At 50.2% G+C, this 21,200-nt stretch overlaps 1 protein-coding gene across 2 annotated transcripts in view; it reads left to right on the top strand.

Annotated features, from left to right (window-relative positions):
- The window catches only part of LOC139765954 (monoglyceride lipase-like), a 72,264-nt gene that overhangs the window by 28,941 nt on the left and 22,123 nt on the right, over nt 1-21,200 (top strand). For both annotated transcript variants that reach the window (XM_071693962.1, XM_071693963.1), the window contains exon 2: nt 6,697-6,803. In XM_071693962.1, coding sequence (XP_071550063.1) covers nt 6,697-6,803 — 107 coding nt within the window. The remainder of the gene's footprint in view (nt 1-6,696; nt 6,804-21,200) is intronic.

The raw sequence follows: 21,200 nt of genomic DNA, 5'->3' as shown, positions 1-21,200 counted from the left end.
GCGCCCCCCAAGCCTGGCTCCCCCCAAGCCTGGCTCCCCAAGCCTGGCTCCCCCCAAGCCTGGCTCCCCAAGCCTGGCTCCCCCCAAGCCTGGCTCCCCCCAGGCCTGGCTCCCCCCAAGCCTGGCTCCCCCCAAGCCTGGCTGGCGAGCCTTGCCCCAGCGGACAGTGATCTTCAGTTCACGATACGTGACTTGTGTATGTAGTGATTCATTATACACGTTATGTTTAATGAAGAACCTGACGTTAGCGAGCCACCCTACACTAGCCACCCACCAGGCCACCCTACACTAGCCACCCACCAGGCCACCCTACCCTAGCCACCCACCAGGCCACCCTACCCTAGCCACCCACCAGGCCACCCTACCCTAGCCACCCACCAGGCCACCCTACCCTAGCCTCTCGTGTGCTACCCCTTGGGCCACTTATCCTTCACCAGGCAGCAAATTACCGTCTGCTGTATATATCTTGCACAAGCAGCGGCGCCGCTGGTATGTACGCTTGACCTGTGCCTACACCAGCTCGCACCACCCCAGGCCTCCCTCTCCTCACCGTGAGCTTTGGTGCAAACCCGTCAAACACGTTGGTCAAGGAGGGCATGAGTAAGGCTGTGTGTGAGAGCGCCACGACTGGTGGCATATATGGCAGGTCTCGAGTGGCACAGACACACCGCCAATGGTGGCATAGATGGCAGGCCTTGGGTGGCACAGACGCATCGCCAGTGGTGGCATAGATGGCAGGCCTCGGTTGGCACAGACACACCGCCAATGGTAGCATAGACGGCAGTCCCCGGGTGGCACAGACACACCGCCAATGGTGGCATAGATGGCAGGCCCTGGGTGGCACAGACACACCGCCAATGGTGGCATAGATGGCAGGCCTTGGGTGGCACAGACGCATCGCCAGTGGTGGCATAGATGGCATTCCTCGGGTGGAGCAGACGCATCGCCAATGGTGGCATAGATGGCAGGCCTCGGGTGGCACAGACACACCGCCAATGGTGGCATAGATGGCAGGCCTCGGTTGGCACAGACACACCGCCAATGGTGGCATAGACGGCAGGCCCCGGATGGCACAGACACACCGCCAATGGTGGCACAGATGGCAGGCCTCGGATGGCACAGACGCCGCCACCAGTGGTGGCATCGATGGAAGGCCTCGGGAGGCACAGACACACACCGACTGTGATGACATAGATGGCAGGCGTCATGGAGTGGGAGGAGGCGGAGCCACACCACACCCCACTCTGCCTCACGACCCACATGAGCAGCCTGACCCTGGCCGCCTCCTGCCGGAGAGACCGAGAGCCACCCGCAGTAACCGACCGTATCGCATCACGGATCATAAAACACAGTTTGCGTCACTGTGCGGCTCGCATCACCCTCTCACTCGTCGGAGACTTTGCGACAACGTGTATGACGGTTGGCGCTAGGGAACCCGCGGTATTTTCATGGTGAGGTCAGCCACAGTCTTGGGTTACAGAACAAACGCAACCACTCATAATGACGGGTCAGAGGAGACGAGAGCGGCGCGGGTGGGTCAGGGGGCCGCTACGCTACAGACGTAAACAGAAAACTAGATAAAAGGAAATGCCCCACTGGCTTGCGGTGCGGCACACAAACCTCTCCTGACGGATTCCCCCCGTCGGGGAACGTTACCCAGTGAACCACACCGTGACTACAGGCCGTAGTAACAGTGGCGATAGTGACGCTGGTAACATCGCCCACAGTGAAGTCAGTAAAGCGATAACGCTGACAACGCCAGCAGCAGTAATGCCAGAAGCAGCACTGATGTTACCAACAGTATCGACCCAAAAAGCATCAAAAACAGTAGCAAGAGCAACGGCAGTTGTGACAGCAACAGGAACAACAGTAAAGACCGCTCTAGATGGAAGATTTACGATAAAAACAGTAATGAGAGAGGAAGAATAGTATAAGGCCAGCAGCAACATCAGCATGGCTAGCAGGGTAGCGGGAGCCAGACACGATGATGCAGAAGAAACTGTAACGAGGACATTTAAAGGACAGAAAAAAAGTGATTTATTAGGTGGACGAGGAGACGGCTGGTGGCCAGACGGTACTGGGGAGACCACTGGTGGCCAGACGGTACTGGAGAAGACCACTGGTGGCCAGACGGTACTGGAGAAGACCACTGGTGGCCAGACGGTACTGGAGAAGACCACTGGTGGCCAGACGGTACTGGAGAAGACCACTGGTGGCCAGACGGTACTGGAGAAGACCACTGGTGGCCAGACGGTACTGGAGAAGACCACTGGTGGCCAGACGGTACTGGAGAAGACCACTGGTGGCCAGACGGTACTGGAGAAGACCACTGGTGGCCAGACGGTACTGGAGAAGACCACTGGTGGCCAGACGGTACTGGAGAAGACCACTGGTGGCCAGACGGTACTGGAGAAGACCACTGGTGGCCAGACGGTACTGGAGAAGACCACTGGTGGCCAGACGGTACTGGAGAAGACCACTGGTGGCCAGACGGTACTGGAGAAGACCACTGGTGGCCAGACGGTACTGGAGAAGACCACTGGTGGCCAGACGGTACTGGAGAAGACCACTGGTGGCCAGACGGTACTGGAGAAGACCACTAGTGGCCAGACGGTACTGGAGAAGGCCGCTGGTGGCCAGACGGTACTGGAGAAGACCACTGGTGGCCAGACGGTACTGGAGGAGACCACTGGTGGCCAGACGGTACTGGAGAAGACCACTGGTGGCCAGACGGTACTGGAGAAGACCACTAGTGGCCAGACGGTACTGGAGAAGGCCGCTGGTGGCCAGACGGTACTGGAGAAGACCACTGGTGGCCCGACGGTACTGGAGAAGACCTCTGGTGGCCAGACGGCACTGGAGAAGACCACTGGTGGCCAGACGGTACTGGAGAAGACCACTGGTGGCCAGACGGTACTGGAGAAGACCACTGGTGGCCAGACGGTACTGGAGAAGACCACTGGTGGCCAGACGGTACTGGAGAAGACCACTGGTGGCCAGACGGTACTGGAGAAGGCCGCTGGTGGCCAGACGGTACTGGAGAAGACCACTGGTGGCCAGACGGTACTGGAGAAGACCACTGGTGGCCAGACGGTACTGGAGAAGACCACTGATGGCCAAACGGTACTGGAGAAGACCGCTGGTGGCCAGACGGTACTGGAGAAGACCACTGGTGGCCAGACGGTACTGGAGAAGGCCGCTGGTGGCCAGACGGTACTGGAGAAGACCACTGGTGGCCAGACGGTACTGGAGAAGGCCGCTGGTGGCCAGACGGTACTGGAGAAGGCCGCTGGTGGCCAGACGGTACTGGAGAAGACCACTGGTGGCCAGACGGTACTGGAGAAGACCGCTGGTGGCCAGACGGTACTGGAGAAGACCACTGGTGGCCAGACGGTACTGGAGAAGACCGCTGGTGGCCAGACGGTACTGGAGAAGATCACTGGTGGCCAGACGGTACTGGAGAAGGCCGCTGGTGGCCAGACGGTACTGGAGAAGACCACTGGTGGCCAGACGGTACTGGAGAAGACCACTGGTGGCCAGACGGTACTGGAGAAGACCACTGATGGCCAAACGGTACTGGAGAAGACCGCTGGTGGCCAGACGGTACTGGAGAAGACCACTGGTGGCCAGACGGTACTGGAGAAGGCCGCTGGTGGCCAGACGGTACTGGAGAAGACCACTGGTGGCCAGACGGTACTGGAGAAGGCCGCTGGTGGCCAGACGGTACTGGAGAAGACCACTGGTGGCCAGACGGTACTGGAGAAGACCACTGGTGGCCAGACGGTACTGGAGAAGACCGCTGGTGGCCAGACGGTACTGGAGAAGACCACTGGTGGCCAGACGGTACTGGAGAAGACCGCTGGTGGCCAGACGGTACTGGAGAAGACCACTGGTGGCCAGACGGAGCCGTATCATGATAACAGTGATATAAGAATATACTCTGAGGGTGCTGTAGCTTCGTCTGTTTCCCCAGCTGCTTCAAGACATACTTAGCCAGACGCTTTCTCATCCCAACACAACTCATTCGAAAAAACGCACAACCAACTTCTTTGTCTTTTATGATCACACAGAGTCCACTGGGCTCCTCGTCTTGACTCATGAGTCCACTGGGCTCCTCGTCTTGACTCATGAGTCCACTGGGCTCCTCGTCTTGACTCATGAGTCCACTGGGCTCCTCGTCTTGACTCGTGAGTCCGCTGGGCTCCTCGTCTTGACTCATGAGTCCACTTGGCCCCTCGTTTTGACTCATGAGTCCACTGGGCTCCTCGTCTTGACTCGTGAGTCCACTGGGCTCCTCATCTTGACTCATGAGTCCACTGGCCTTCTCGGTTGGACGGGGATTCCATTGGCCTCCTGGTATGAACACGGAGTCATCATAACACCCAACTTCTCTGTCTTCCATCATCTCCTCCCTACCAGCCCTCTCAATTCCTCTGGTGGTGGAGACAGGTCTTGGGGATGGCTCGTGGCTTTGTGTAATAATGACTTGGAAACACTAGGCGGGGTCCTGGCTCACCATGAGTACCTCATTAGTTCCATGTAATGTGACACGTCTGGATATAAAGCCATGGATATAAATATTCAGGTTCGAGAGGGATCATTTACAAATTCCCCGTTTCTCATAAACATGTAAGTATTGTCGTAAATGTAAACACAGACGTTATGAGTACTGTGCCAGCCCGCCGGATGTTAGGGGCTGAGTCACAAGCGTCTGTCCCTTTGGCCTTAGTCAGGGCCACCTGACGTCTGTCCCTGACGTGGAGTATGGTGGTGAGTGGGACAATGGTTGTTGTGAAGGGTAATGCGTGGAACAATGGTCGTTGTGAAGGGTAATGCGTGGGACAGTGGTCGTTGTGAAGGGTAATGCGTGGGACAGTGGTCATTGTGAAGGTAATGAGTGGGACAGTGGTCGTTGTGAAGGGTAATGAGTGGGACAGTGGTCATTGTGAAGGGTAATGATCGGGACAGTGGTCGTTGTGAAGGGTAATGAGTGGGACAATGGTCGTTGTGAAGGTAATGAGTGGGACAATGGTCGTTGTGAAGGGTAATGAGTGGGACAGTGGTCGTTGTGAAGGGTAATGATTGGGACAGTGGTCGTTGTGAAGGGTAATGAGTGGGACAGTGGTCGTTGTGAAGGGTAATGATTGGGACAGTGGTCGTTGTGAAGGGTAATGAGTGGGACAATGGTCGTTGTGAAGGGTAATGATTGGGACAGTGATCGTTGTGAAGGTAATGAGTGGGACAATGGTCGTTGTGAAGGGTAATGATTGGGACAGTGGTCGTTGTGAAGGGTAATGAGTGGGACAATGGTCGTTGTGAAGGGTAATGAGTGGGACAGTGGTCGTTGTGAAGGTAATGAGTGGGACAATGGTCGTTGTGAAGGGTAATGATTGGGACAGTGGTCGTTGCGAAGGGTAATGATTGGGACAGTGGTCGTTGTGAAGGGTAATGATTGGGACAGTGGTCGTTGTGAAGGTAATGAGTGGGACAGTGGTCGTTGTGAAGGTAATGAGTGGGACAGTGGTCGTTGTGAAGGGTAATGATTGGGACAGTGGTCGTTGTGAAGGGTAATGAGTGGGACAGTGGTCGTTGTGAAGGTAATGATTGGGACAGTGGTCGTTGTGAAGGTAATGAGTGGGACAGTGGTCGTTGTGAAGGTAATGAGTGGGACAATGGTCGTTGTGAAGGTAATGAGTGGGACAATGGTCGTTGTGAAGGTAATGAGTGGGACAATGGTCGTTGTGAAGGTAATGAGTGGGACAGTGGTCGTTGTGAAGGTAATGAGTGGGACAGTGGTCGTTGTGAAGGGTAATGAGTGGGACAGTGGTCGTTGTGAAGGTAATGAGTGGGACAATGGTCGTTGTGAAGGGTAATGATTGGGACAGTGGTCGTTGTGAAGGGTAATGAGTGGGACAGTGGTCGTTGTGAAGGGTAATGATTGGGACAGTGGTCGTTGTGAAGGTAATGAGTGGGACAATGGTCGTTGTGAAGGGTAATGATTGGGACAGTGTCGTTGTGAAGGTAATGAGTGGGACAGCGTCGTTGTGAAGGTATGAGTGGGACTGTGGTCGTTGTGAAGGTTATGTGTGGGGACAATGGTCGTTGTGAAGGGTTAATGAGTGGGACAGTGATCGTTTGAAGGAATGAGTGGACAATGGTCGTTTGTGAAGGTAATGATGGGACAATGGTCGTTGTGAAGGGTAAATGATTGGGACAAGTTGATCGTGTGAAGGTAATGATGGACAATGGTCGTTTGAAGGTAATGAGTTTGGACGATTGTTCGTTGTTGAAGGGATTGAATGGGACAGTGATCGTTTGAAGGTAAGAAGTGGGACAGTGGTCGTTGTGAAGGTAATGAGTGGGACAAGGTCATTGTAAAGGGTAAAGAGTGGGATGAATGGTTATGGTGTAAGGTGGTGAATGAGACATTGACCACGGGATAGGTTGGTGTGTGGGATTATAGCAGGTAGAGAGACATTATGGTACTGTTGTGTGTAGCCACTGTTGCGGGTAGAGAGACATTATGGTACTGTTGTGTGTAGCCACTGTTGCAGGTAGAGAGACATTATGGTACTGTTGTGTGTAGCCAGTGTTGCAGGGAGAGAGGCATTATGGTACTGTTGACCTTCGGCCGTCACTGTGGTGTGTTGTGTATGTTTTATAGTCGTTCACTAACTGCTGGTGTTTATGTTTCAGGGGTTTGGTGTTCCTGTGTCATGGATTCGGAGAACACCTTCAGTGGTACGAGGACCTGGCGCTCTGTCTCACAGCCTCCGGACTCCTTGCCTTCGGGCATGACCATGGTAAGTCCTTTACATTAGGCTTATCAATTTCTGTTTTCCCCAAAGCTGCCTGCCGCTCGCCCGTCTACACCAGTGATGACTCCATTGCCGGCGACACCTTCCACTCTGTGGGTGAAAAAACAGACAGACTCTTTACCCATCTCCATTCTCATTGCCTTTTCTATTCATTGAAAAAAAAAAAAAGATATGTGGAAATGTGTAACAGATACACGTTCACCTACCCCCATGACCTTCCTCGTGTTATCATGTCATTGATTTTTTTTTTTTCATTTTTTGGCTGCAAGAGCGGCTATTTTACTGAGCGATCCCACCCATCCTGTGGGCAGTGTGGCAGAGGAGGGCACTTCGTCCACAGAAGGTCCATGAACTGAGCCTCAGTGATTGAGATTCATAGTTGACGTAGCGAGGCAAATGTTCACTAGAATCGGCCATCATGGAATAATTTATTCACCAGTTTACATGGTTAGTGGTTACAACACTGAGCAACCATGACTGGAATACGTATCAAGATATATATATATATATATATATATATATATATATATATATATATATATATATATATATATATATATATATATATGTGTGTGTGTGTGTGTGTGTGTGTGTGTGTGTGTGTGTGTGTGTGTGTGTGTATGTATATAATAAACGAACTGGTTACAGTAAGCAAAATTGTGTTATTTTTTGAAGTCTCCGAGGTTGGGCATTGTTATGGATGAAAAGCTTATATACATTTTGTAATGTTCGGTAAGAATCATCTCTGAACTCATTAATTTTACAAAAATCAAGTATATAATGTTGCACAAGTACACACACACACACACACACACACACACACACACACGGGCGCGCGCTCATATTCGCTCTAATGATATTGATAAGCATATTACCAACGTCTGTCACTGTTGTCTATATTTGTTCCACTCGAAGCTTCTAAAGTTGTGTGGTTGATGTGTAACCGTGAGGGAGGAGGAGATGAGTGGTGTGAGGGGAGGCGGGTGGGTACACGGTTTCGCTTGTGAGGTGACCAGGAGGCTCTCCAGCCGCTGTGTACTGCACATTGTGGTGTCTGGCATTATTAGGTCGATGTATGTGGCTGGATAGGTCTGGTGGGTTAGTGCGTGTGTCTGTCTGGCCCTCACGGACACAGCTTTAGAGGGAAGGGTGTTAGCAGCCATTAGACAACTCTCATACTCTTGGAAGTGCTTGTGTCAGCAGGTCAGGAGGTCATAGGTCAAGATCACGGGGGTCGCTCCTTAAGAATGTATATGCGTCTTTGAGCGCTTGGATCCTCTGTAATGTGATCCTGTTTGTCTGCTGAGACGGGAATCAGAGTACTTGTGTGATCGGGGTCTTCACCCGGGGGAGTCAGTATAAGGTTCTCCTCCCTGCCCACACCTGCCCGACGTGTGAACAACTAACCTTTACCTTCGTCACAAGATGGGTTTTGCGTCACTTCAAATGATCCTTGAGGGAGGAGCCGAGCGTGACGGTCCCCGCCACACCGCCTGAAACCATGCTGACGGTGGTCTTAGCTCAGTCCTGATGGTTTACTGTGAGGGAGGAGCCGAGCAGGACGGTCCCCGCCACGCCGCCTGAAACCATGCTGACGATGGTCTTAGCTCAGTCCTGATGGTTTACTGTGCCACCCACTGTGTGATTGCTGGGTCTGTTGCCTCACCCCACCTGCTGAGTCCTCACTGACGATCGTGTTTACGTGCTCTTGCCACTTTAGTTACTCATCACTACAGTCACATGTTTCTTTTTTTTATATAAGAATGATTATGGAGGGGTGTATGTATAACGTGTTAGCACACCTCTGGTGTTGAACAGGTCCGTCATTATTTAGTTACATGAATCATAGTTGTCAGTTATGGAGTATAAACACGTGTCCAGACACACACATGTTATCCTGACGTATGTGGAGTTGTGGATTATAGTCTATCCCGGAGATGGTGGTGAGGGGGCCAGACGTGCAGGGCGCTGGTGCTCACGGGCCAGGGTTTCTGAAGGCTCGGGGGGGGGGAATAAAATCCTGATAAGATGACGGAGTATACACAGGACAGATGAATGGTGTATGTCAGCAACAAGGTCATCAAGTCTAGCTGGGTAGCGTAGTTTTAGTGAGACGGTGGTGAGGTCTGCCATCCTAACAGGGAGGGTGTAGGGTCGTTCCGGGAGCTGCTGCTTCAGCGCTTAAGCTTAAGTGAGGAGAGGTCGTACTGTCCTGGGCAGCTGCTGTCTCCAGCTGACTGGCTCAAGAGTATAACCTCAGAACTCCGTATGTCAGGACTGTATCATCTACTGTTGAGGTTTCATTCACGGATATTTGCCAAGTTTGTCATACTTATTCACGACGCTCTGTGGATGTAGTTGCAAGGACTTACCAAATGAAATATACTTTCTTTAAGGAAGATCGCCTTACAAATCATTTTAATATGCATGAAATATGTATATTCTTTTTCAGTATTCTTCTGAAAAGTGTAAGATTTGGCAACACAGAAGCGACGAAGAATGAAGAGATTATTCGGTAAGGTTTTATATATTATATATATTTATAAGTCACTTAATTTCGCAGATCAGATATTTCGCTCGACACCGGACGTTGTTTTAACATACCGAGGTACGGCAGCACGCACTTCCCTCGGCTCTTACTGTCTATATCCCATGGTCGACACCGTCATGTGTTCCGGTGCTCTTCTTTTCCTTTCTATTTTTTCTTTTACTTTCATGCCTTTCTGTTGTGTACGTGACTGCCGATATAGATACGAAAATAGATGTATATATATTTCTAATAGTGAAATCCCTCGCGAAACATCAGGTGTTAAGGTCAAATGCTCAGTGAGCAGGTGGCGGCAGTGTGACACTCTGCACAGCTCGGGCGAGGTCTGTGTCCTGCCTGGTGAGGCACAGTGTCACTCGAGGATGCACTACAAGCCGGTGTAATGAGGGGGGAGGGGGGGAGCTCCACCCCAGCCACCACCGCCCCCCGGGGGGGGGGGGGGGGTAATACCCCTCTTACCCTTTATGTTCAACAAAGGAATTCGCGAGGTGAAGGAGGCACACTCGAGGCTCTTACCCTGTGCCTGACGCCGTCTGTCTGCTCCTCCACCCCACCTGTCTCTCACCCTGCCTGTCCTGACCCCACCTGTCTCTCTCCCTGTCTATCCTCACCCTGCCTGTCCTGACCCCACCTGTCTCTCACCCTGTATATCTTGACCCTGCCTGTCTCTTTTCCTGCCTTTCCTGACCCCCACCTGTCTCTCACCCTGCCTGTCCTGACCCCACCTGTCTCTCACCCTGCCTGTCCTGACCCCACCTGTCTCTCTCCCTGTCTATCCTGACCCCACCTGTCTCTCACCCTGCCTGTTCTGACCCCACCTTTCTCTCACCTGCCTGTCCGTCCTGACTCCACATGCCTCACCCTGTCCATCTGGTCCCCGTCTGTCCTGACCTATGTTGCCGCCTTGACATGTGGTGTTCAGAGCAGATGTCGTAATCTCCCTGTAAATGGATGAAGCATAGTTGGAGGAAACAGGTGATAACAGCCAGCCAGTCTCCACCACAGTCACACACACACACACACACACACACACACACACACACACACTGACGCTACGGCAGTCTCTGACCCCCTAACCTCTTGATCCGGGTGTGCGACACATCCTTCGGTAGTTATGTGTTTCGGAACGCAAACCTATGATGAGAGACAATATCTTCCAGACTTAGCCAATAATTCACAACAGCTTCCTCTGCACTTAGCCAATAATTCACAACAGCTCCCTCTGCACTTAGCCAATAATTCACAACAGCTTCCTCTGCCCTGACAACATGTTGATGCCACATCGACCACATCCTTCGCCCTAAACGATATAGATTATGTGACGTCTTGCCGTACACCCCAAACAGCCCACACCCGCCGCCCTGTCATCTAACTCATTCATCAGTCCATGATACCCACTCCAAACTCCTCTTCCTTGTTTGCTACGTTACCCCTCACTGATGCTACCGTTTGTTTTCTGGTTCTCCTCCCACTGCACACCTTCCAAAACATTTTATTACTTTCCCCTCAAGTTAGCCCATATTCTTTCTCATTCAGAAATACCTGAACGAGTCAATGGTTAGAGACTGGCAGAGTTTTAAGCAGGTGATGGTGGTTTGTGATACCCCAGTGCAGGTGCCTCCGGAAGGTGGGTGGAGTGTTAACGAGACCTGGGTTGGTATCCCCCTAGACTAGGTGCTCTGTCTGCCACAGCTGCGGCGCCCGCCCGTCCCCGGTTGTTGTGACAATGTTTTGATCAGATAAGTGGCGAGGGTGGGGCTGGAGGCGGGGGAGGGGTGGGGTGAGGTTGAGGAACGTGTGCACGCCAAGGGGAGGTGAGGGAACGTCGTGGCTAGGATCCATGGAGTGTGGAGATAAAGATTTAATTGAGGGTGTGTATAGTGAGGGAAGGGGAGGAATGATATGGTGTGATATGGGTCTTACGGCGGCGTGGGATGCAAGACGATATGGGCCGCAGGGCGGTGTGGGCCGTAAGGGGGCGTGGGCCGCAGGAAGGCGTGGGTTGCAGGCGGGGTGTGGGCCGCGGTGCGAGTCTGACCATCAGCGCGTCAGTTAACGATGTTGTCAGCAGAACTGTTAAATATTCTTAATTGAAATGACTTTTCGATGATTAGAATTGCGTTAGTTTCATGGCATCGTAGAAATGGAGAGCGAAGGGCAGAGTAAGCGTCAGGTGAGGTAGTGATGACAATGAACGAACGGAAAATGAAAAAAAAGAATGAGAGAATAAGAATTTCAGGAATGGAAAAACTGTTTTGGCTATTATATGATAAAATGTGGCGTGACCACCTGATATCATCATGGCATCAAGAGATATCTTTGGCGGTAGTCGCTACTGCCTTGGCTGAACTAGTCCGCTGCAGGTTTGAAGGAACATCGTATGTATCCGGTGGTAACGGGGAGGGAAGTGTGAGTGACCCGGAGAGAGATGGCAGTGTTACGTAACATTGTCGTTGTTATGATTAGGTGTTGGCTGATCGGCTACACCCTACAGACCCTCACCTCACGCTCAGGAAGGTCGTCAACTTGAAGACAGAACTGAGTGTGGCAAGAACATGAGCACCTCCAAATGTTTAAGTCGAGTACATATTTCATTACTGTATACACGGCCATTGGTAAAGTTCTCAAGATAAGAAGGGAAGGGAAGTGTAACACAGGTGACCCCCCTGCTGAGGGTGACCATGATTGTTACAAAAATAAAAACGGAAGGAAAGATCTTGGATGCCGAGCGACCCGAGCGAGAGGGAGGAGTACCAGACAGACAAGACTCCAGGAAGTAAACAGTGATGTTGCCGTGCAGGGCGCGCGGCGACCCCCCTCATCGGCTGGCTGCTGCTACTCACCCCCCCCTCCCTACCACTGTCCCTGCCTGAGCCCTCCCACCCTTTCCCGAGCAGGAAGTAAGACAGAAAGCTCTTGCAAGAGGCTGAACAAGGGAAGCTGTACCCTGGAGCTGTTTCTTTTATCGTCAAATTAGGGTCAGTGGTTGAATGCCAGGACCAAGAGAAGTACAGAAGTGGCCCGTGATACGAGTGGTTGGGGATGTAAGACCTGGATTATGTAAACTAGGTCAAGTGTCGTAATGATGACCTTGACCCGGTTGCACCATCCTGACCCTCAACATCCATCTATCACTCGCCACGTATCAATTGATACATGTTTTGTCCCTGTGAATCATCCCCTGACATGCTCAAACTGCACGGAAACCGCACGGGTGTTGTAATGCCTCACCGGGAAATGTTATGATGACCCATGAATATATATTATGTATGTTTACATATATTGCATGTGTCCCGGTCATTGTCCGGTACACAATGTGGAGGCTGTTACAGGAAATTGATGTTAGTGAAACAGGTTTCCTCACGACGTGCCTTAGATTACACAGCGAGAGAGAGTCGCCTTAGGCAATACTGTATCATCGTCAGTTGACGAAACAGAGAATTGTTTCCTCATACATCCTTTTTTTTTTTGCTTCAAACGAGTCCATTCTTTCCTTGCTGTTGAATGTAGCGCACTCATGGATAGGGGGTGATGTGGTTGCATGATACTGATATATTTTATATACATTTATTTATAATATATATATCATACATTTTAATGTATTATAATGCTATGTATATACGTTATACATAGTATTGTAATATTATTGTTTCCACTGGACTCACCGCCCAAAAAGTAAATTGATGGAAAATTTTTTTAATGACAGCACCAGTGGATTTCGTTTCTTGCGTCATTTTGATTCGTTATATTTGATTAACTATATAAGGCGTGGATGGGTGAGGGGTTGGGGGTAGGGGACTCAGACCACAGACCATTCTCCTCTCTCAAAGGGGGGTTCGGGTCCGCGTTTGACAACTCATAGCGCGGACCATTGAAAGGCAATATTGAATCTGAGCGTTAGTGGCGAGATGTGGGAAGTTGCCATGTATGGATATTCAGCAGTATGGTTTATGAATACAAAATACAGGATGTATTTTCGTTGGATGTACAAGATCATAGATCGAGCCATCAGCTCAAGATCCACTCAAACTGAAGGAAAATAATCAAAGTGACTAGATTGGTTATGTGAATATTTAGTAATGCCTCTGGGAGTTAGTTTCCTATTACGTAGATGTTTTAGTTTTGTTTTGGAAAATGGACACAAAAGTTTTCGAAGTTTCAACACACTATCGTCTATCACACGTGCCGTTTGATCCCGGCAGTCGGAACACCCCAGCTGTATTCTGGATTATTAGTGGAATGTTGTTTGGCGGACGAATTCAAATTTATGGTAATTCCATACACGTGTGGCGCCGCGGGTTGTCAAGGTGAGGCTGACGGTCCCTGAGTAAATGGTGTGTGGACATGGCGGCTTCATCTGCAGGTGGAGTGTTTACCTTTTGACTCCATCCTCGGGTTGTGCTAGTACTTTAGGTCGACTGACTCCCTTGCGTTCTTGGAGAACTGATGGGGATATGTATATTCAATAATAGTGGTGAAATGGGGAAAAGGCTAGTTACAGAGGTTGGAGTGGTACAAAAATAGTGTAATGCGGAAAAGCCTAGCAGTAGAATGGAGTGATACAGAAATGGTGCTGTAATGCGGAAAAGCCTAGTATTAGAATGCAGAAATGGTGTTGTAATGCGGAAAAGCCTAGTATTAGAATGGATGATGCAGAAATGGTGTTGTAATGCAGAAAAGCCTAGTATTAGAATGCAGAAATGGTGTTGTAATGCGGAAAAGCCTAGTATTAGAATGGATGATGCAGAAATGGTGTTGTAATGCAGAAAAGCCTAGTATTAGAATGCAGAAATGGTGCTGTAATGCGGAAAAGCCTAGTATTTAGAGTAGGACGGCGTGGTTTTGCGGTGTGTTTTGCGCAAGGCCTCTAACTGGAACTGACCAATGGCTGTGTAGTGTGCCCGTAGGACATCACTCTGAAACAAAGGCCTACTGGAGTAACCAGTTAATACTTATACATGCTGAGGACATTCTTACATTACACTGTGGCTGTTCCCGCACCTGCTCCAAATTTGCTTTTTCTTGTTTGTGTGGGTTGTACACTTACCACAAACGTTCTTGTTTTGCGTGTTCTCATAACACTTCTCACCCAGTATGTCACGTCGGCTATAATAATTACGTCTGGAATATGCATCATAATGTTCCTGGCTACGTTGGTCGACATCCATAGACACCCTTACAAACATTGCCTCTGGACATACTCGCCTACATTATCTTTCTGAGACTGACTTGATCACCCTGGATAGTCACAGGCATGATCACCCTGCATAGCCACAGACATCACCCAGGATGGAGTCTTGGATATCGACATTGATGTAATCTCCCTAGATCCCCCTTACAGACGTAATCACCCTGGACAGAGTCACCAAGCCAAACTCGCCAACATGGTCTTTTTGAATAGGCTCATCTTAAATTTTCAGGGCATAGTTGTGTGCATGATCTCCCTAGGGACAAATTGACAGGCTTAATACACCCTGGATACACTTGCCGTCATATTCTCCCTGGCTACGGGCCGACATGACCTCCGAAGAGGCACTGGCCGACATAATCTCCCTGGGATACACTGGCCGACATTATCTCCCGGCCATTGCCTGCTCTCCTCCCGTCGAGAGACTCTGACGTTTCCAGGACGGTTGAACCCAGGCAAAACATTGAATTTTTTCCCCCAGGACGGAAGGGGTCACGCTGCTCCGCCTCTAGGAAGCGCTTCGATAATGTGGAATAGTTTCTGACCGAATTTACCCTAACTTTACCGTGACAGTGTTATAGCGGCTCTAGTGTGGCCATGGTAGTTTTATGGTAGCTTTCGTGTGGTTATGGTAGCAGTAGTGTGGTTATGGTAGTGTTATGGTGGCCATGGTAGTTTTATGGTAGCTGTAATGTGGTCATGGTAGTGTTATGGTGGCCATGGTAGGTTTATGGTAGCTGTAGTGTGGTCATGGTAGTGTTATGGTAGCTGTAGTGTGGTCATGGTAGTGTTATGGTAGCTGTAGTATGGTCATGGTAGTGTTATGGTAGCTGTAGTGTGGTCATGGTAGTGTTATGGTAGCTGTAGTGTGGTCATGGTAGTGTTATGGTAGCTGTAGTGTGGTCATGGTAGTGTTATGGTGGTCATAGTAGTTTTATGGTAGCTGTAGTGTGGTCATGGTAGTGTTATGGTAGCTGTAGTGTGGTCATGGTAGTTATGGTAGCTGTTGTGTGGCCATGGTAGGTTTATGGTAGCTGTAGTGTGGTCATGGTAGTGTTATGGTAGCTGTAGTGTGGTCATGGTAGTGTTATGGTAGCTGTAGTATGGTCATGGTAGTGTTAGGGTGGCCATGGTAGTTTTATGGTAGCTGTAGTGTGGTCATGGTAGTGTTATGGTAGCTGTAGTGTGGTCATGGTAGTGTTATGGTAGCCGTAGTATGGTCATGGTAGCTGTAGTGTGGTCATGGTAGTGTTATGGTAGCTGTAGTGTGGTCATGGTAGTGTTATGGTAGCTGTAGTGTGGTCATGGTAGTGTTATGGTAGCTGTAGTGTGGTCATGGTAGTGTTATAGCTGTAGTGTGGTCATGGTAGTGTTATGGTAGCTGTAGTGTGGCCCTTGTAATATTATGGTGGTTGTAGAGTGGCCATGGTAGTGTTACAGTGACCGTAGCATTGCCTTGGTAATGTTATGGTGGTGGTAACGCTGCCAGTAACAGCATAAGTAACAGGCGAGTACCGCTGTCCATTGCCTTGAGGCTGTAGCCATCCCCAGCGCAGTTGTCGTCATAAAAAGAAATGAGGAGAATCGTTGGCCATGGTCGTGGACAGAAGTGGACGACCAGTGATGGTTGCCTTTCGAAATTTGAGTCGTGTTGTGTACTTAGGGGGCTAAAACACACTTAGAGACAAGGGGGGAATTCAGTGTAGGATCCTCATCAAACGTCAAAAAGGATATAAAAAGAGTGTGACCAGACTTGAGTTCTCCATCACTATGCCATACCAGGTCAGGAGGTGTGACACGTCTGACACGGTGTCGAACATTGCTCGGTGGCAGGGGGTCGAGTCGGGTCGGGAATATGTCAGGCTGCGTCAGGAGGACTTGGATGGTTGTGGGTGTACACACACCCAGTGGTCACCACCTCACACAACCTGACACCATCCTGACTACCACCTTGAGTTGTGGTTAGCCCGTCATGGTCATGGAAGAGTGGCTTGCATGGGTTGCATGCATAGTTACATTCATGTGATCTCTTGTGTATTACACCTTTCCAGTGTGGGACGAGGCAAGCAGTGCCGCACTGTGACACTGTAGCACTGTTGCGCCACGGCGTGGCAACAGTGCCACACCATGACAAGGTAGTAACACTACCACACTGTGACATTGTAGCAGTGCCCAACCGTGACAAAGGTAACAGTGCCACTCTCTTCATTACGCCGTTAAGATTGCGTCACTGACGTCAAAGCGTCGCTGTGCTGGCCATCCCGGCCACAGCCCTGGGCTCCTCCACGTTACCCCGCTGTAGCACCTCCGTCAGGAACAACACAGGGCTGGACTGTAGTAGGTAACGTGTGTGTGTGTGTGTCTGTGAGGATGGTTAGGGGGGGCTGCCTCATCCCACCTGTTGACCGCATACGTCAAGTGTCCCTACCCTCGACATCTCTGGCTCAAGCATCACTTTGCGTAGATACTCGTGAAATAGATATGGAGGTATTGTCTGGCGAGGTCAGAATTCTTCCCAGGCCAAGGTAAGGAATTTATTTAACTGGGTCTTTCACGGGGAAATTAAGGCCCGTCCACCGTCAGTCCTTCCCCAGTGTCCCTCCCATCATTATTTTCTTCGATTCACAACTGCTTTTTTTTTCCCCCTCTCTGTCTGAGACATCGGTGTCTTGTGGCGCAAAATGGGGAATTCACTTTAGAATTTATTTGGAAGAAGAAGTTATTATATGCTAAATATTTTGATATATATTATTTAAGGGATTTTCATGGTGGTTGTGTAGATTGGGTGGGTGAGTGGGTGTGTTCTTCTTCCCCTGACGTAACCAGTATCAGTTATTGAACGGTAAGTTGAGGTCAATTCGAGCGGTGGGAATAAGTCGCCTACCTGGAAATCTCGGTCCCTCTGATTTCGCAGAACCCGCTCGAGGGGCGCCATATAGATGAAGAGCCTTCGCCATTGTCTTGTGTGGCCTTATGTCCCCGCTCGGGGCAACGTCTGACCCAGGCGGTACTACTGCGTTGCCCTCAACACTCGACGTCGCTGTGCTTTAAAACGTTTCGAGGAAACGTTAGAACGTTTATGGTGAGCGTCGTCGTATGATTCTGCTCGAATTTGTGTAGATTGTCGTCATATTTTCCCTCAGTTTACCAGCTGATGTGATCCCCTGACCCCGTCTCCAGTCCACGATTTGATGAACAGATGATATTGAGGGAAACGTTCTTTTTTGTAAAATGATAATGATTGTGACGATACTTTATGGTTTTAAGATAAGACTTGGAAGACATTGGGTGGTTTTGATATACCAGAAGACCCGGACCTTAGATTGGAACTTGATGATAAGTATTCTGTAAATCACGATGCCGGATAGTTGGCCAAGGAAGTGCCTCTTGCTTCGCCTGTCCCTTGCAAGGGAAGGATGTACTATTTACACACTCCGCCCCCCCCCCCACCTCTCTCTCTCTCTCTCTCTCTCTCTGGGTCGTGCACCCGACCTCCCAACCACCACCACCACCCTGACGCAGCAAACAGGTCCTGCTGATGACGGCTGGGTGAGCGAATGGTAGCACACCGCCTACCACCACCACCACCACCTCCACCTCCTCCTCCTCCTCCTCCTCCTCCTCCTCCTCCTCCTTTATAACTGGAGCCTTTGGGGATCTCCCCCCCCCCCCTTTTTTTCTAACTATGATGAATAACAACATCCATACAGCAGCTGAAACTGGGACTTGAATGATAACTAAGGTGACGGTATTCTGATCAATTGAGATAGATCACTTGCATTGGTCAGGCGTTTGGTGTGTGGAGTGAGAGCAGAAAAAAAAATTACATTTCCTCGAGAGATTTGCTTTTAACATCTGCTGTCATAGATGGGTAGAGAAGTAAGATTATAACATACAGTTGGCCACTGGTGTGTGTGTGTGTGTGTGTGTGTGTGTGTGTGTGTGTGTTCCCAGGCTTAGTTCATGAACATAATTCCAAGTGGGAGAATCATCCATACATCTCTGGGACATAAACACACACACACACACACACATACGTATCATTAATCTTGGGTCGGATGTCTGTGGCCCATACAGGCCGACAGCGTGGGTACTGCCGCTCAGGGGACCCCATCTTTCTCTTTTGGGAATAAGATAACTCCTCAGCCATGACGGTACGACCCTTGGGCACGACGGTACGACCCTTGAGCACGACGGTACTACCTTTGATATAGCAGTCTAGCCTTTCACTTGAACCCTGAAGGATAAGATCAAAGCCCAGACCATCACAAGTGAAGGTCATCGTCCCGTTGTACTCGAGGGGGTCAATGATTATCTCTGGTTCGTCGTTTTCCATGGAGGAAGAGGAGGAGGAGGAGGAGGAGGTCGGTAAGGTGGAGTGACATTGCCTTAGTGAGTAGGTGTACCACCCTTAACAGCCTTCTGCCCACACGTCTCCTGTGCTTGTGGGATGAAGGAGTCATGCCTCAAGTGAGGCAAGTAGTGTGGAACCATGTGTCGAGGAAGATCTGATGCTGATCCCTCCCTTCAGGAGCCGATGGTGCTCCTGCCGTAGTGACCTGCCTGCTTCTTAGTAGGACTAAATAGCCTGCTTACTGCCTAGTGTGACGGAGTGGTATACCTACCGTCCAGTGTGACGGGGTGATGGGTATACTGCCTAGTTTGACGGAATGATATACTTACTGCCTAGTGTGACGGAGTGGTATGCTCACTGCCTAGTGTGACGGAGTGGTATGCTTACTGCCTAGTGTGACGGAGTGGTATGCTTACTGCCTTGTGTGACGGAGTGGTATACCTACCGTCCAGTGTGACGGAGTGATGGGTATACTGCCTAGTGTGACGGAGTGGTATGCGTAGCGTAGTACATGATACACATACGGAATCAGAATTAGAAGTAATATCCGTAGAAGAGAGAAGGAAGAAGCAACACTCTGGCCTAGAGAGAAAGTGCCCTCGGTTCCGGTTATCGCAACCACAGTACAGTAATAGGTTATCATCTTCATAAAAGATAAGTGGGTTTTTTTTTTTTAAGAACTTCTTCAAGAACGGCGTGTGCGATTACAGGCTTGAGCTGAGTGGGTAGTGTTGTAGCCTGTACGTGAGCAGATTGTGTAGGGCGATACCGTCCCAGCCTAGGGTGCTGGCAACTGGCTCACCGTTGCATAAGAAACATGGTTTCCTCTGGTGATTTCCAGCTGTTGTGAGGGCCAATCTCCGGGATGCTTTCCCGTCATCCTGCGGGTTGTGTGGGCCTCGGAAAGCGAATTTGTAGAGACTAGCGCCTGAGGATGTCACCGCTCAGCTGGACTTCCTAGTAGCCCCAGGATGGCTGCTGATGTCACCACCCAGCAGGAGTGCCTGGTAGCCCCAGGATGGCTGCTGATGTCACCACCCAGTTGGACTTCCTAGTAGCCCCAGGATGGCTGCTGATGTCACCACCCAGCTGGAGTGCCTGGTAGCCCCAGGATGGCTGGTGATGTCATCACCCAGCTGGAGTGCCTGGTATTCCTAGGATGACTGGTGATGTCACCACCCAGTTGGGAATGGGGTGGAGGTATTGGAAAGCAATGTAATATCTGGAGAACATATAGTAGGAATGCTGAAGATGACCCACATAAGACCCTTCGTCCTGGTGAAATGCCTCAGTGTTTGCTGAAGACGTGGGCAGATATATGTGACAGACCGCTTGAAATGTTGCTCAAGATGTTACTAGAAGAACAAGAAGTGCCCGAGGGAGTGGAAGAAGGGATACGTCATACCTTTTTTCTTTTTTTAAGAAAGGGAGACCGAGATAGCCGCTGAAACCACAGACCCATTTCCCTTTTGAGTGTAGTCCGTAAGTTACTGGAAAAGATGATCAGAAAGCAAAAGGATGACTTTCTCCCGAGGGGAAACTAACTACCAAGAGTGAGACACAACACGGGTCTCAGGGGGTGGAAGGAAGTCGCGCGGAACGAACTGCTTCGATTTCCACAAGAGAGTGAGCTCTGCCACAGAGGAGGCCAGCAAAGAAACCGGATTTTCCGGCAGCAATAGAGAGTGTGACTACATCGTTAGGTAGATTATCTTAGTGAAAGGGGAACAAAGGACACACGTGACGGGTGCCTTCTTGAAATGGGAGGTTACCGTTGACCTACTGCAGACGGTCTGCTTTGGGCCCACTGCTTTTCTTGATCTGTGGTATTGACTTGTCTGAAGGTATGGACTCCTACCTGAATATGTTTGCTGGTGATGACAAAGTCACGAGGGAAGTGAAAAGCAGAGAGCATGGCATCAACTTGAAAAGGGACCTTGACAAACTCCAAAGTTGTGCTGACACATGTATGACGAGCTTGATGGCTTGTAAATGTAAACGAAATGCTTATTAACTAAGAAGGGCAAGCCTTAGAGATCTTAAAGTCCAGCAGTGGGAAGTTATGACCTTTGGATATGATGAACTGGCCTTTAGCCAGCCCCTTTGGTCAAAGGTCACCCTTGTTTTTCTCAGTGGTGGCACCATCATGCCTGAGAGTCGTACCGTCGTCTTCAGTGAACGCACCGTCAGGACAGAGTCGGAGCGTCGTGTTCGAGAGCCTCACCATCGTACACAAAAAGGTTTGTAATCCTGGAATCGTAAAGGAAATAAGTCGGGCGTTGTGTAGGACAT

The sequence above is a fragment of the Panulirus ornatus genome, chromosome 56 (assembly GCF_036320965.1).
Source record: "Panulirus ornatus isolate Po-2019 chromosome 56, ASM3632096v1, whole genome shotgun sequence".
NCBI classification, from domain to species: domain Eukaryota; kingdom Metazoa; phylum Arthropoda; class Malacostraca; order Decapoda; family Palinuridae; genus Panulirus; species Panulirus ornatus.
This window is presented reverse-complemented; position numbering and strand designations above follow the sequence as displayed.